The sequence below is a fragment of the Vicia villosa genome, linkage group LG7 (assembly GCF_029867415.1).
Source record: "Vicia villosa cultivar HV-30 ecotype Madison, WI linkage group LG7, Vvil1.0, whole genome shotgun sequence".
Taxonomy (NCBI): Eukaryota; Viridiplantae; Streptophyta; class Magnoliopsida; order Fabales; family Fabaceae; genus Vicia; species Vicia villosa.
The window spans coordinates 92,724,127-92,738,899 of NC_081186.1; the positions used below are offsets into that span (position 1 = coordinate 92,724,127).

Below are 14,773 nucleotides of genomic sequence, written 5' to 3' on the forward strand. Positions count from 1 at the left end.
AAGAACACTGGTTAGCCTTCATCATTCAGTGACCAGGACGAGTTGAACAAGAAGAGAACGATGATGGTAGGGAGAAAAAATATTTTGAACAAATTTAAAAATATTTTGAAATTTGTGTTTTCCCCATTAATGGACATATGTAATGAAAGTAATAGTGACCATTATCTTAAATTTCTCAATTAACATTCAATAAACTTTTTACTTTATTTCATGTATCATGATGCACTATATAGTTTGTTCCCATAAAAAAATACAAGCAATCAAAACAATCACACATAATCAAGTAAAGTGCACCTTCTAGTCAGCATTATCAAATTACCAACCAGTCTTCCCCTTTCCCATTAAATAATTAAATTAAAATTCTCAAAATAAAATTTCATCTCAAATATTTATATTCACGCAGATTAAAAACAAAAAACAGAACAACAACCAAATCTGAAAAAAAACATTTCATCAAAAAACCGAAACAAAAACAAAAACCCTTTGTTGGGTTTCAAGAATCTTCCGACAACAGTTGATCTACGTCCATGGCTTCTCCGGTAACCAATCTCTCTCTCACTTTCTTCTCTTTGTATGTATTGTTGATTGTTGAATTGAAACTTCAAACGGTGTTGTTAACACTGAGCTGAATCACAATGATACAGCGAGCTATCGAAAACACAGAGAACAGTTTGGACAAGATCAAGCGCCAACTAGCTTCCGCTTCTGGAAGAAACTTGTTGCAGGGACCACTTCTCAAGAGATCCGAAACTGTAATTAACTTTGATCATCAATTTTCAATACTGTCTTATATTTTGTTTCATTGCTAAGATTATTAACCCTTTTGTTATTAACCTTAAAGTTTTGTTTTTTATTGTGTAAATTGAATTATGGTTACCTCATTATTCAAATGTGTTGTGGGTTTTTGATCCTTTGAATATTCAATCTTGTTTTGAATGTTGGGTAGTTCATGTGAAAAAACTGTTTTTTTTGTTGGTTGATAGCTGAGGAAATGGAATGAACGTTGGGTGATCTTGGACCCAACAACTGGAAGAATGGAATACAAGTATGTGTTTGCATATATTGTTTCTCTTTGAGAAGGGAAAAGTAGTAACACTTTGGTTGTTGATCCTCTTTGTTGTTGTGTTTTTCTTTGGTTTTTAGGTTAAGAAGGAATGAGCCGACTGTTAAGGGAACGATTCTATTTGATGCGAATAGCACCATTACTGTTTCTCCTGTGAATTTCAAGTAAGGATGGTGTTTTTTTAACATAACCCTATTTTGCTTGGTTCCTAATCTATGAAGCACGTACACCAGACATGACACTGACACATCGACACCAGTAATATTTAAAAAAAATGAATAAATTGAACGCAATCACAAGTGTCAGTGTTGTTGCGACAGAGTTTCTAGTATTATTAATGAGTGTCTACTTTATAATTTTGTTTTATTTTTATATTAATTTGAGAATGTACTCATTTATTTTGGTGTTGCAGCGGGCTACCGAAGTATGACGGGTGCTGCATTTGTATCCTTTTGTGTTATTTTTATATTTTTAAGACTTACGAATCAATAATTGGTAACGTATGCATGGAAATCATTCTTTTTTGTCGCTTCTTAACTTCCTTGTTTAGATATTGGGACGCCACAGAAAAAGGATTATTTTCTATGCGCGGAGACTCCTGGCGCAGCTAGAGCATGGGTGTCAACTTTGCAGTATGTTTTTATAATCCCTGACTTTTCTCTCCTTTTTTGAATTACATATCGCAGTATATTAAGAAATTTAATGGTATTAACATTGTTATGTGCAAAACATCAATTTATTAGATACTTATAGAGGTGCATCTTTATACCAGAGGTTAAGACTCCGTTAGGTTTCGATAAGAAAACAAGTATAAAACAGAGTAGTCAATCCTAGATAGCGGTGCGGAGTGGCCGACCCCAAAAATAGGATGATGAGATAGCGTATAATGGGATAGCCGCTGTCTGATCATTTTTTGGACAAACTACATGAATAATAATTATGAACATATGAAGTGCACCGAGAGGCAAGGGAGGAACTTGTGATTTTTCTTTGGAGCGATTGAAGTGCAGAAACGTCGATGAAGGAAGGTTAGGGTTGAGTCTCAACTCAAATTTGATTGAAAAACCCAAAATTACCATTAAAACGTTTTAAATTTAAGGGGTAATTTCGGTTTTTCCGAGAGGAAAAGGATAGCGGGACATAAATCGCTCCTCCTCCGCTACCCGCTATTTACCCTATAGCGGCCACTATAGTTTTCTGCACCGGTAAGGCTCTTCTTATAGCGGCGATAGCGCCGCTATTGAATACTCTGGTATAAAATAAGATGATTGCACTTAGTTGTTTGGTAGGAGAGGAAACAAAAGGAAAGAAAGTTATAACACATCTCTTCTCTCGCTTGATTGTGTAAAAGGTAAGAGGATAGAAAGACTCATGTATATTAAATTACAAAAATACCTTCCAAAAAGAGAGATATTACAATACAGTGTTATCGAATACCAGCCTTGGCAGATATATTAGTCGCAGTTTTCAGGCTTGCTGCAATTGTAAATATCAGCTGATATTGCGGGTGTTTCCGTAATAATCCGCTAGGACAGCACCACAATGCGGCCGATAAGGCGGGATTTTGGCTCTCCGCCATGGACCGCCATCTGCCATCGACAGCACTGTACAAAAAGAGAGTTTGAATTACGTAAGAGAGTATTTTTGTTGGGGACACTTACATTTTCCCATCTTTGCTCACTTTTACGGGACTCCAAATCATGGAAGAGTTTTTTCGAATTATGCGGTTTCCTTTCTCTGTCCTGCTTTTCCTTTGGTTTTTGTTTTTCCAAACTGAGCGTAAAACTACTGTTACTTTTGCATATAGTGTTTTCATTAATTCACCAATTTCTTGCTAAAATTCATTTTTGAAAGTTACACTTGCTTGCCCCGTCCGAAATTATGCGAGATTCATTATTGTAGTAGTATCTTTTGTAAGTGCTCTCAAATGTGTTTTTTGTATTCACAGGAATATGCCTCTTCTTTGAAAGGGAGACCTGTAGATTACCATAGTTTAGCTTAATTTTCTATGTTCATCTTATTGTTATTTATTCTATTATCTTGTGTTCTTCTAGCTACCACTAAAACGAATCAATTTGTATTGCAACTTTTCTTGTTTAATAATTTGTAATTACTTTCTTGTTTGATTTATCTTTCCTCGCACACCAGTGCCACTCAATTGGTTCTGAAAGCTCATAAAGAAGCTGTGAATTCCTTAAGCGGAAACGGTTCTGCGAAATTAGGAACTGTTGCAACTGTTGTTGCTGCAGCCAACTCAACAGCGTCGGAATGTTCTAAAGAAATTGAAGCAGCTATGCAGATTTCTTTGCGAAATGCTCTTGGAATGATGCCAAATAGAACCACTGATGGTCCCATGGATGATTTAGCAATCATGAAGGTACACCCTATCGATATAGATTGTCTCCTTGGACCTTTACGGTTCTTTATTGATTTGCGTTCAGTTGTGAAAGATGCTGTTTTACTTGTAGGAAACACTAAAAGTTAAGGACGAGGAGCTACAGAATTTGGCTCGAGACCTTCGGGCACGCGATTCAACTATAAAAGAAATAGCAGATAAGTTATCCGAGACTGCCGAAGCTGCTGAAGCCGCAGCATCTGCTGCTTATACTATGGATGACCACCGGAGAATCGCCTGTGCAGAAATTGATCGTTTGAGAAAAGAATCCGAGAAGCAGCAGGAGGTTTATGCACAGAAAGTACGTTTAACCAAACTGTTTCAAATGATTGGCCTTTAGTTGTTATTACTTTCAATGAAAGTTTCTTGAACGTTATTATGTTTTAAATCGTCGTTTTGTAGCTAAAGGAGTATGAAGAAAAAATTACCGGCTTAAGCAAAGAAAGAGAGCAATTAACCAGCCAGAGAGAAGCTGCTCTCCAGGAGGCACATATGTGGCGTACCGAACTAGGGAAAGCTAGAGAGCATGGTGTGATTTTAGAAGCAACTGTAGTAAGGGCAGAAGAGAAGGTTAGGGTTGCAGAGGCAAATGCTGAAGCTAGGATAAAAGAGGCTGTACAGAGAGAAACGGCAGCAACGAAAGAGAAGCAAGAGCTTCTTGCATATGTTAACATGCTAAAAGCACAACTTCAAAGGTCAGCATCTTGTTTTCTTTACCTCTTGCATGAAACTTTGGATTTGGCCGGGTTGACCGGTACTCGTGAACATGCCTATGTGGAGTAACCGATTTTTTTTGTTGACATAGCTGATAGATTTTTTCGTTGTTAACAGGCAACACATTGATGCAACTCAAGTTGTGGAGAAGACAGAGTCATGCTCGGACACAAAGCATGTCGACCCTACAGAAGAAAATGTCGATAAAGCATGCCTAAGTGTTTCTAGAGCGAACCCTATCCCTGCCGAGAACGTAGTTCACATGGCAACAGATCAGGTAAACAACATTCAACCAGTTGGTGACAACGAATGGAGCGATATTCAGGCGACAGAGGCAAGAATAGCCGATGTAAGGGAAGTAGCAGCGCCAGAAACTGACGGAGGAAGCAGCTTAGATATTCCAGTGGTTAGCCAACCAGGTATCAATCATCACCATGAACAAGGATCAAACTCGTTCCATCAGCCTTGATCATAAACCAAAAACATGTACAAGATAGAGAATTTTTTCAACATTATAGAGTGTAATTATATACCGTTTTGTTGATTAAGCGTGTAAACTTAATCGATTTTCATTTCAACAGTTACTTAATTAAGCTGTGATATGTTCTGACAAAAATGCTATACAAAAAAAATGTTTTTTTTTTTTTTTATGCTGACACTACATATCAATTAAATGCGATCAAACTTCGCAGTTGTATAAGGTGTAGTAGTATTAGTATAAAGTAGATAGTTTATGATGCTATTGAATTATATCTAATTAAAGTCTTTACAATCATAAACCTTTGAAGGATCAAAGGCAAACTGAACCATAGATCTAAGATCATCCCAATTCTCATTTGCGAATACTTCATCATCGACCATATTCGGATGTTCATTCCAAAAGCTTGATTGAGACAAAGTTGTTGGAACTTGAGTTAGAAATGATTGGTTAATCCTCTGGTCGACATGTCCATTGAAGAATAGTTTTGTTTCATGATTCTGTTGAACAAGTTGCGAGTCTGTGAAAGTCGAAGTCGAGTATGGATTGGTGTTATCAGATTCGAAGCTGCATGTGTTGGAAGATGAAGAGTTGTTGGTGGTGGTGGGAGTAAATGGCGGTGGTTGTGAGTCTTTTTTCAAATTTGGTGTGTATTTTTTGAATGATGGGATTCTTTTGAATATTCTGCATAGTGTCCACACTTCCTGCAACACAAACAAATAAACATAAAGTTCTTAGTTAGAAACATGTTGGAAACAAAGACACTTTTTAAAAGGTTGTGCAAATTGATAGATAAAACAAAGTACCAGCTAAGTCAAACAGAATACATTTTTGTTGATTTTTCAACAAGAACAAAACCGGCTAGCTATGTCAAACAGAGTTGACTTGGTTGCATTAAGTGAAGACATTTGATTACACATATGCGAGTTTGAAACCACGACATGTTATTTATTTACGACATGCTATTTATTTACCTTAAAAGATGAAATTCTAGTATTTCACAAATCCTAATTCAACTGACAAAAATCAATATTATTAGGTTTGACGTCACCATCCTAATTCAACTGACAAAAATCAATATTATTAGGTTTGACGTCACCATCAGAATTCAAACCTTGATATTCATGATTATATGCGTGAATTTTTAACGGTTATTTTGTCTAAAAAAAAAAAATGAAATTCTATGTAATTCAAAAGTAGAGAATTTTAATTCTAAATTTTCAATATCTTTAATTTTGTCTTCATACATGGATGTCATGTATGATGCATCCTAGAAGCTTTTGAAACACCCAAAGTCATTCTTTTTTATTATAAACTAGTAATATGATTAATTTTCTAACCCCAAATCTCATGCTTTTCTAATTCAATACAATAGTTTTTATTCAAAATTTCATCAACATGCTGCTGTCATTATTTTGAATATACTCTCTCTAAATTTGTTTTTACTCATGGTTCTAGATGAGTTTGCTTTTTATTCACATTAACAAAATTTTGCTTTCACATTTTAATAAAACTTATCTATTTTTCAACAACATAAAAAAATAATTTTAATTGTTCCATCAGCTCAGTTAATATCTGAGCAGAAACATTAGACTGCTGGAGTGCGTATTCGAATTTATGTGATCCTACTTATTTACCCTTAAAAAGATGAAATTTTAGCAATCGGCTACTAAAAAAAAAACTTAAACTTATCTTATGACACAAGCAACATATACTCATAAACCATTTTCAGTAATAGAATGAAATAAACATAAAAATGCAAGCAAAATCAATGACTTACAGCTTCAAGAACATCATTGCTATGATTATTAACAAGTTGATTATTCCCAGTTTTTCCTTTAGCCGGTGGAAGACGAAACTCATGCATCATCCAATCAGTTTTAGTACCTTTTCCCGCACTTCCTCGATAATAAACCAAAGATTTCTTCAATCCAATGCATCCATGTGACTCTTTAACACCATACACAGGTTTATCAATTCCTGTAGCTTTCCAAAATCCAGATCCTGTCACTCTATTTGGCCTTATGCTGTTCCTGTATTTTCTTCCTCGTAGACAGAAAAAGTAACACTCTTTCTCCCCCATAGTACTAGGTTCTTCATGTTTCATCACAAACATGTTCATAAGTTAAAATCAAAAACCATATAGTAAAATAAAAATATATATTATAGTTACACCTAGCTATATTTCCGTAAATCCTAGCTCAACTGAAAAATATATTAAAATATACTGATATCTCTGCACAACTATCGACTGAATTGACTTAACAGAACGTGTGTGTATATATAAGTTTTAGTAACATAAATATAGAGGAAATGAAATCTTACTTGGAAGATCCCATGGATCGTATTTATAGATGTTGATTTCTTTGATGAGTTCAATACGAAGAGGCTTCTTCTCGACTTTTCGCCGAAGATAAAACCCGACAAGCTCTTCATCGGTTGGATGAAATCTAAACCCGGGAAGAACAACTTCATCTTCTTTCTTGTTCTCCAAGCCATCTAATTTAGTTACATCCATTTGTGAATGTTGAGTACCACAAACTTTTGAAGCTTTCTTATGACATGAAAATAACTTTCCTTGTTTTCATATATATAAGCATTTATTTTATAAAAAGAAAGAATGTGTCATTATATTAGGATTTTTCTGATGAATTAATCAAGTTGGAAAATAAGTCAAATATTTCCATTATGAGATGTATGTATGTTAGAAAAATAGTTCAAAAGGTTTCAAGTTTATGACCTAATGAATGAGATAAATATAGACTTTTTTGATGGTCCCTATACCCTGTGAGGGCACCAAAAGACAAACGTTGAATATTAATGATGGAAGGTGAAATGGCAATGACAAAATAATTTTGAATGAGTGTTAGGTTTTTATGGAAATAACAAAAGAAAGTCTACTAGAGTGGGCATGACTTTGACTATTTCATGCATATATATGGATGGAATAGAACAGTCTTACATATTTGGTTTATGCCATAATCAAATTTATTACATAATCACTGTTGAAAAAATGCTTAGAATATAAAACTGAGACAAAAAAGATATTGGAATTCCCATACAAGTGGATGAGGTGAATTTTGGAATGTATCATAAACATTGGTGTCAATGTGCTAATAATATTCGCGCTATTAAAGCCAATATTTGTTTGTTTGAACAAAATTTTCAATATTCATAAACGTTTATTGGTTGGTGTCAATGTGTAACACTCTAACTTAGGGGAGACAAAACGAACTGTGGCCCGTCAGATCGATCCGCGCATCTGTTAGAAAATGGCGGGTTGAGTTAAGATTTTAGGTTCGCCATCCACCATAGTCCGCCCCGCCAAAATCTGACGTCCGCTAAAACTTGCCTGGCCAACATCTGCTGCCCGCCAAAGCCCGCCTTGCCTGTTTGTTGATCCTGTCTCGCCTTAAGCCCACATTTTTTTAGTTAATTCTATTAATTCTAATTTTTAGATGATTTTATTTTATACATTTATTTGTGAATATATGCAATATTTTTAGGTAAAATTTGTTAAAAAATATTTTATAAAAAAATTGTTCTAAAAAATAAGTGAAAAATGTAATTAAAAGATAAAAAATAACCTATTAATCTATTAAAAAAATGAAAAATAAAAATATAGGCGGGCAAGCCCGCCACCCGCCAACCCGTCACGTTGGCGGGGCGGACATGATTTTCATACCATTTTCACTTGGCGTTGTTTTTTGAAGGACTTAAGGCGGAGCGGGCAACCCATTTTGCCACCCCTACTCTAAGTTGGCGGTGGCATCAGTGTTCTTAAATGTATACTCCCTCCAGCCTGAATTATAAGCAAATATTCTCTTTTTAAGTTCATTGAGTAATGAATGTATCTGGTCTACATAAAAGACCATATACATTCATTATTCAATGAATCTAAAAAGAGAATATTTGCTTATAATAATGGTCATAGGGAGTATGTTGTAATATGTCTTAAAACCTCAAGTGAAATAAGAGATAGAAAAGAGACATATTTTGATACTGATAATTTTGGGCTTGTTTGTGGATCCGTTGTGCCTCGTTAATATTTTGTTGACTATAAATATGAGTTTTCTCGAGAAAATGCATAAGAAAGAAATCCTATTGAGAAAACAATGGATAAAATTCTTAAAGTTATATTTTAGTGATTTGTTAACCGTTTAGGATTATCATAGAGATTGATAAATACTTCTAAAATCTCGAGTTTGAGTGATTTATATATTGAGAGTTGGAGGGATTGAGAAACGCTTTGGTATAAAACAAGTGATTGAGAAAGGTGAAATTCGCCGGACGAATCCTTAGTCCGCCGAACGAATTTGTCAAGGCAACATGGGTATATAATGATCACTTGTAAATATTTTTGGATACTTTTCATATGTTTCCGCATTCAAAAGACATTTTTAGGTCAAAAAGAGAGAAACTTTGATTGGAGGTCAATATTAAAGCTTTGGAATCAATCTTCAATCTTGTGATTTTGATGCTAGTAAAACTTTTTTTTGTTACTTGTTGATCAAGCTACCATGATTATGGGTAATTAAACTCCTTTTGTGTCAAGATTAGAGGTAGTTAGCCTAGCTATTATGTATTTCTTTTAATCTCTTGTGTATGAATTTGGTTGATGATTAATATATGATGAATATCTTTGTTGTTAATGTTATATGTTTGATTTGTGTCATTATTGAGAGGTATTTTTTAAACCATATGACCTAAGATATTTATCATTCAATGAACAAACTCTAGATATAGATTTGTAAATTGATATTCACTTGTATCAAGCTCTAAAAATTATTGTGTTACTTGTTGGCATGAGATATCATCTAGTAATTAATATGATAATACTCACGATATCGCTTTAGACATAAATGGTGTTGAAAGGATACATGATTATATTGATCACGAATAAGTTCATATGCTTGAGTAATCAGATATATGAAATAGGTTAACAAAATCTAATCTTAACATGCTTCTTAATCCATAAAACTTTAATTTTTTATCATTATTATCTAAAACCCTTACTAAAAACATTAGAACGAAGGTAATATCAAATCAATCTCCGTAAAAACCATAAAACGAATATTTATCCTAACAAAAATATAATATATATATATATATATATATATATATATATATATATATATATATATATATATATATATATATATATATATATATATATATATATATATATATATAAAAGTTGAAGCAAAAAATATCTTATTATTTTATAATCTATTTGATTATAGTAAAACTTTATAAGTGCGAGGAGATTGAATTTAAGTATGAATTAAGAGAGTATAATATCTATTTAATCCCTCTTATTTTAGATTTCTAATGTTTGATTATAGTGTTTGATTATAGTGAAAAGTCTGATAAAATTGATATTGATATCTTTAAGACAAATATTGCGCGTTTCATATTTTTTTTAAATTAATTTTTATATTTTCATTTTGATTGTGTATAAATTTTTCTAATTTCGACCAACACACTCTTAATTATATTTTTGTTAAATGTATTTAATACTTTAAAAGTCCTAATTTAGACATTTTTCATTTATTTTAGAACTAGTATTAGTAAATGGTTAAATTTACTAGATTTTTGGTTTGAACTTTACTCTCTTACTATTCTAATTGACTTGTATACTCTAAGAGAGAATCTTGTCAAGTTTTTTGTTCAGACAGTTGCTATGATAGAGGATCGGTGGAAAAGCAACCAAATAAATACAACATGGCTAAATAATTCCAAAATAGGAGGAAATAGGAATCACTAAAGAAAAAAATAATTTATTTATTTTCTTAAGGTGTCATTTTCCCTTATTTTATATTCATCATTTTATTAAATATGAGAGGAGGAGACCGACTCTGGTCAAGTCATGAAAAGAAACTTCTTTTTCACTTTGACCAAAATAATATAATTTTAGATGATTTTATGTCATGACCAAGTCAAAACAAGCAATAAAGAGCTTAATTTTTGATACAACTAAAAAACTTCTTTATATATATATATATATATATATATATATATATATATATATATATATATATATATATATATATATATATATATATATATATATATATATATATATATATATAGAGAGAGAGAGAGAGAGAGAGAGAGAGAGAGAGAGAGAGAGAGAGAGAGAGAGAGAGAGAGAGAGAGAGAGAGAGAGAGAGAGAGAGAGAGAGAGAGAGAGAGAGAGAGAGAGAGAGAGAGAGAGAGAGAGAGATGAAGTGATATTTATATAAAATTATTTTAAAAATAACTATTTGTATCACTATTACTTTAGTATTTTATTTATAATAAAAGTAAATGCTATATAATAAAGATATTTAATAATATTTTTTTTATAATTTTTTTTAATTTATGTGAAATGAACAACTATATATTATTATTTCAATGTGAAGAAAATATATTAAAAGTCAAACATTTTTAATTTTGAGTCTTTTAATAGTATCTAGAAATTAAATTAAGTTCTATTAAATTTTACATAGAAATCTACCAAATTCAACAAGCCATTAATAGCCCTCTTGGGAGACCATATATCGAAAGAAGTAAACAACTTGCAAAGTTGCAAATGAGATAGAAAATACATAATTAGAGTGTGACCATTTCTTCACAATAATCTTTGTACAGCTAATTCCATTAAAATTTCATGCAAATATCTACATTTCCTAATTATTATTATTTGTATTCAATGCTCATTTTAAATCAACCGATACTAGCAACAACGTCACAAATGACGAAAAAATGAGTAGCGAATTTCATTGAGTATCAACGAAAAATATAGACCATCCCTAGTTGAAACTCTTCCTAAATAAATTATCTCTAGTTGAAGCTATAGCCCTAAGCAGCTATCACAAGAAAAATATGATTTTGTAGGATGCTTACCCCAAAGAATAAGGTAATATGTTACAATAATGATCTTGGAGGAAGCTAAGTTCTTCCTCACTAAAGGAAGATGAGGCGACACAATATTGTAAAATGCCCCTCACTTATCACGATTGTTAAGCCATATATGTCGATCTAATTAATGTAAGCCCTTAGATTATGACTCAAATTCAATCAATCCAAATCTTCTAAAGGAGTGGCCCCTTTTATTTCTATTGGGAAAAATCAATCTTCACCATTGATTAAAGATAAAGACTCAAAAGAGTTTATAAATATTGCCACCATTCACCTTACAAGTTGGTTTTGTAAAGATGAATTTGAAAAAATTTAAATTCTAAATTAGTATCAGAGTATATCAATTGGACCACCCATCATTTATTCCACGTACTAAGCCCAACAACGTTGGGCTTAATTAGGTGCATTAGAAAACCCAAGACCCATAGAACGATAATTTGGGCCACCCACCATTTATTCCACGTATGCAAGCTCAATAATGCTAGGTGTGAGACAATGTAATGGAAAATAAGACCCGCATATCGATAATTTGGGCCACCCGCTGTTGATATATGAACAATCATCTATTTTAGTTAACTACTTTGCCCATACAGTCCTCGTGCTTGAGCGACAATGAACAATTATAAATTCTAGTTAATTACTTTACCCCATACAAGCCTCTTGCTTAAGAAACTATAAACTGAGATGTTAATAATGACCCAAGCCGACTCAACATCAAAAGAGCCCATTCCATTTTCTCCAGAGCACGATGAACCCTCAAAGAGCACATGTGAGGTGAATTCGACCCCGAGTCATATTTACTAGCTCACCATGATATATTGTGTAGGCAAGATCATCTGACTAGGATATCGACTCTACTTTAAGGCAAAAAGTTGACTTAGCTCAAAGTCAGGCACACAATCACTACAACGCGCAAGGCTTACTAAAGCGCTTTTTTTGGCCTTTAACAGCGCTTTAAAGCGCTGCCAAAGCCAGCGCTGGCATAGGCTACGAAAGCGCTTTTAAAAGCGCTCTGGTAGGCCCCCCTATAAGAGCGCTTTTCTGGAAAAAGCGCTCTTGTAGGCCCCCCTTTAAGAGCGCTTTTCAGGAAAAAGCGCTCTGGTAGGCCCCCCTTTAAGTGCGCTTTTTCCAGAAAAGCGCTGTGATAGGCCCACCTGTGAGAGTAAAAAATAAAAAAAAAACGCAACATACTAAAGCGCTTTTGTAAAAGCGCTCTTATAGGATTAGCTTTAAGAGCGCTTTTTCCATAAAAGCGCTCTGATAGCCCCCCCTATAAGAGCGCTTTTACAAAAGCGCTTTAGTATGTTGTTTTTTTTTTTTTTTGCTTTTTTAGTAATCTTTGGCAGCGCTTTTAGAAAGAAGCGCTTTAGTATGTGGGCCTTTAAGAGCGCTTTTTTAAAAAGCGCTTTAGTAGCTAAATGAGGTATTTTAATGTGCAGCCTGTAATTTAATCCTCCCAGTCGACCTGTAATATTTTCGACCTGTAATATGTTTTCAGCCTGTAATATTTTCGACCTGTAATTTATTTTCGACGATATTATTTCAGCCATCAGTAAGACAATATATATATATATACTAATATAATACCATTATAATATCCAAAATTATATATATACATCATTACAACATCAATAATATTATAGTACTTCAATTCGACACAAATCCTACATGAAAAAGCGCTTAATATAAAAATGACACAAATCCTCTTTTATTTCTTCCAACTTAAGTCTCGGGTATCCAGCGGCACGGAATTCGTCAAGGTACTACAAAACAAAAACAAAATATGAATGATACATTTAGTTAAATGTAATAAATTATATGAAATTATCTTAAGTTATAAATTCATACCGTGAGCGGAATCTCTAATTGATTTGCCTGAAGGATTTCTTTCATAAACCTCAATACAAAGTATCCGCAATCGTAACTGTTTTTCTGTTGCGGACACTACATAGAAAAACAAATAAGATTCTATAGTTGTGCATTGTTTTATCAAGTAGCATAAATATATTATAAGCAACATTGTGAAAAATAATGTACCTGCACTTGGATCCAAGTAATGTTGCTAGATTTAGTTCGGGATACCTGTGCGTCCCGTTGACTTCGGAACACTTGTATTGATCTAATTAACAAATATATAAAAGCATATGTTTAGATCAATCCCACAAATAAGTAAATATATATATATATATAAATATACACGAATATATATTTAGAACGATCCCACTTACAAATCAACGATGTCCTTCATGGCCGGATAATTGGTCCATTCACCATTTACCGAATTCAGATAATACACGACTTCCCTTATAGGGTTGATAGCAAGCAGCAACCAGTGTGCTCTATAAATAAAAACAATAGGTTATATGAAAATTTTGCTATACACAAAAGAAACAGAGATTAGATGAACAAAGAATGAGAAACTAACCCTACTGGTCGGGTATTATACGCCCAAAGATGCAGACATTCTGTATTGCCGGTGGACATGAATCTATCTACTAAGCGCTGTCTAACTGATTCCGGTTCCGAATCAATTGCCATTCCGCTGCAGTGGGCGGAAGACACGAAACGGAATCTGTTAGACAACGGAGTCCCGCGCAACACTCTGTCATACAACAACCTTAAATAAAAACATAATAAACATTAGATTATTTTCATTGAAATGTGTAAATAAATTATATTGTGGGACTAATTAAATAATATATCGGATGAGGGAATATTACCGAATGTATGAGTGCATGTTATTGACGCCTAGTTGATCATGCTTAAAAATCTCCTCCAAGTCATCAAGTGTAATAAGTGACTTGAATTCAATACCGAAGACACTCTCATCCATAACGATTTCACGTAAAGCACCATCCTTCAAATCGGACATATCAACCATTGTTGCGAGCGTCGACCGGTACCGAGGCACAAAAGCACCGCCTTTTTTTCCCGCTGGCTTCGGAGGACCAGTGGGTGGTACGGTACGAACTTGCTGCGTCACTTGTTGTGACTCTCGAGCGGATGCCTAAAAATCATATAAGTTATGTAAAATATAAAATCATGCAGATTTAGATTCAGATTAATTATTAACACTTTAAATGTACCTCTTTTAGTGATGCAACAGACTCCTCCTCCTGTAAAATCCCTTTACCCTTAACTGTGGGTTTTATAGGAGCAGTCTAAAATTAAAATGTAAAAAATAATTAATAAACGGTTTAGAATTGACATTCGAAAACTA

At 33.4% G+C, this 14,773-nt stretch overlaps 3 protein-coding genes across 3 annotated transcripts; 1 reads left to right on the forward strand and 2 right to left on the reverse strand.

The window, feature by feature from the left end:
• Positions 1-379: 379 nt before the first annotated feature.
• LOC131615859 (uncharacterized) lies at positions 380-4,817 on the forward strand. Its single transcript, XM_058887029.1, has 10 exons — positions 380-539; positions 645-752; positions 984-1,045; positions 1,144-1,227; positions 1,476-1,507; positions 1,614-1,695; positions 3,212-3,440; positions 3,532-3,759; positions 3,861-4,153; positions 4,290-4,817. The coding sequence occupies exons 1-10, from the start codon at positions 528-530 to the stop codon at positions 4,639-4,641; spliced, it is 1,482 nt and encodes a 493-aa protein (XP_058743012.1). The 5' UTR covers positions 380-527; the 3' UTR covers positions 4,642-4,817.
• Positions 4,794-7,308, reverse strand: LOC131615860 (transcription factor JUNGBRUNNEN 1-like). Its single transcript, XM_058887030.1, has 3 exons — positions 6,976-7,308; positions 6,431-6,744; positions 4,794-5,354 (listed from the first exon to the last, which is right to left on the reverse strand). The coding sequence occupies exons 1-3, from the start codon at positions 7,166-7,168 to the stop codon at positions 4,926-4,928; spliced, it is 936 nt and encodes a 311-aa protein (XP_058743013.1). The 5' UTR covers positions 7,169-7,308; the 3' UTR covers positions 4,794-4,925.
• Positions 7,309-13,137: 5,829 nt separating this feature from the next.
• On the reverse strand, positions 13,138-14,536 carry LOC131617841 (uncharacterized). Its single transcript, XM_058889095.1, has 6 exons — positions 14,274-14,536; positions 13,979-14,170; positions 13,782-13,892; positions 13,591-13,672; positions 13,402-13,497; positions 13,138-13,316 (listed from the first exon to the last, which is right to left on the reverse strand). The coding sequence occupies exons 1-6, from the start codon at positions 14,432-14,434 to the stop codon at positions 13,218-13,220; spliced, it is 741 nt and encodes a 246-aa protein (XP_058745078.1). The 5' UTR covers positions 14,435-14,536; the 3' UTR covers positions 13,138-13,217.
• Positions 14,537-14,773: the final 237 nt, after the last annotated feature.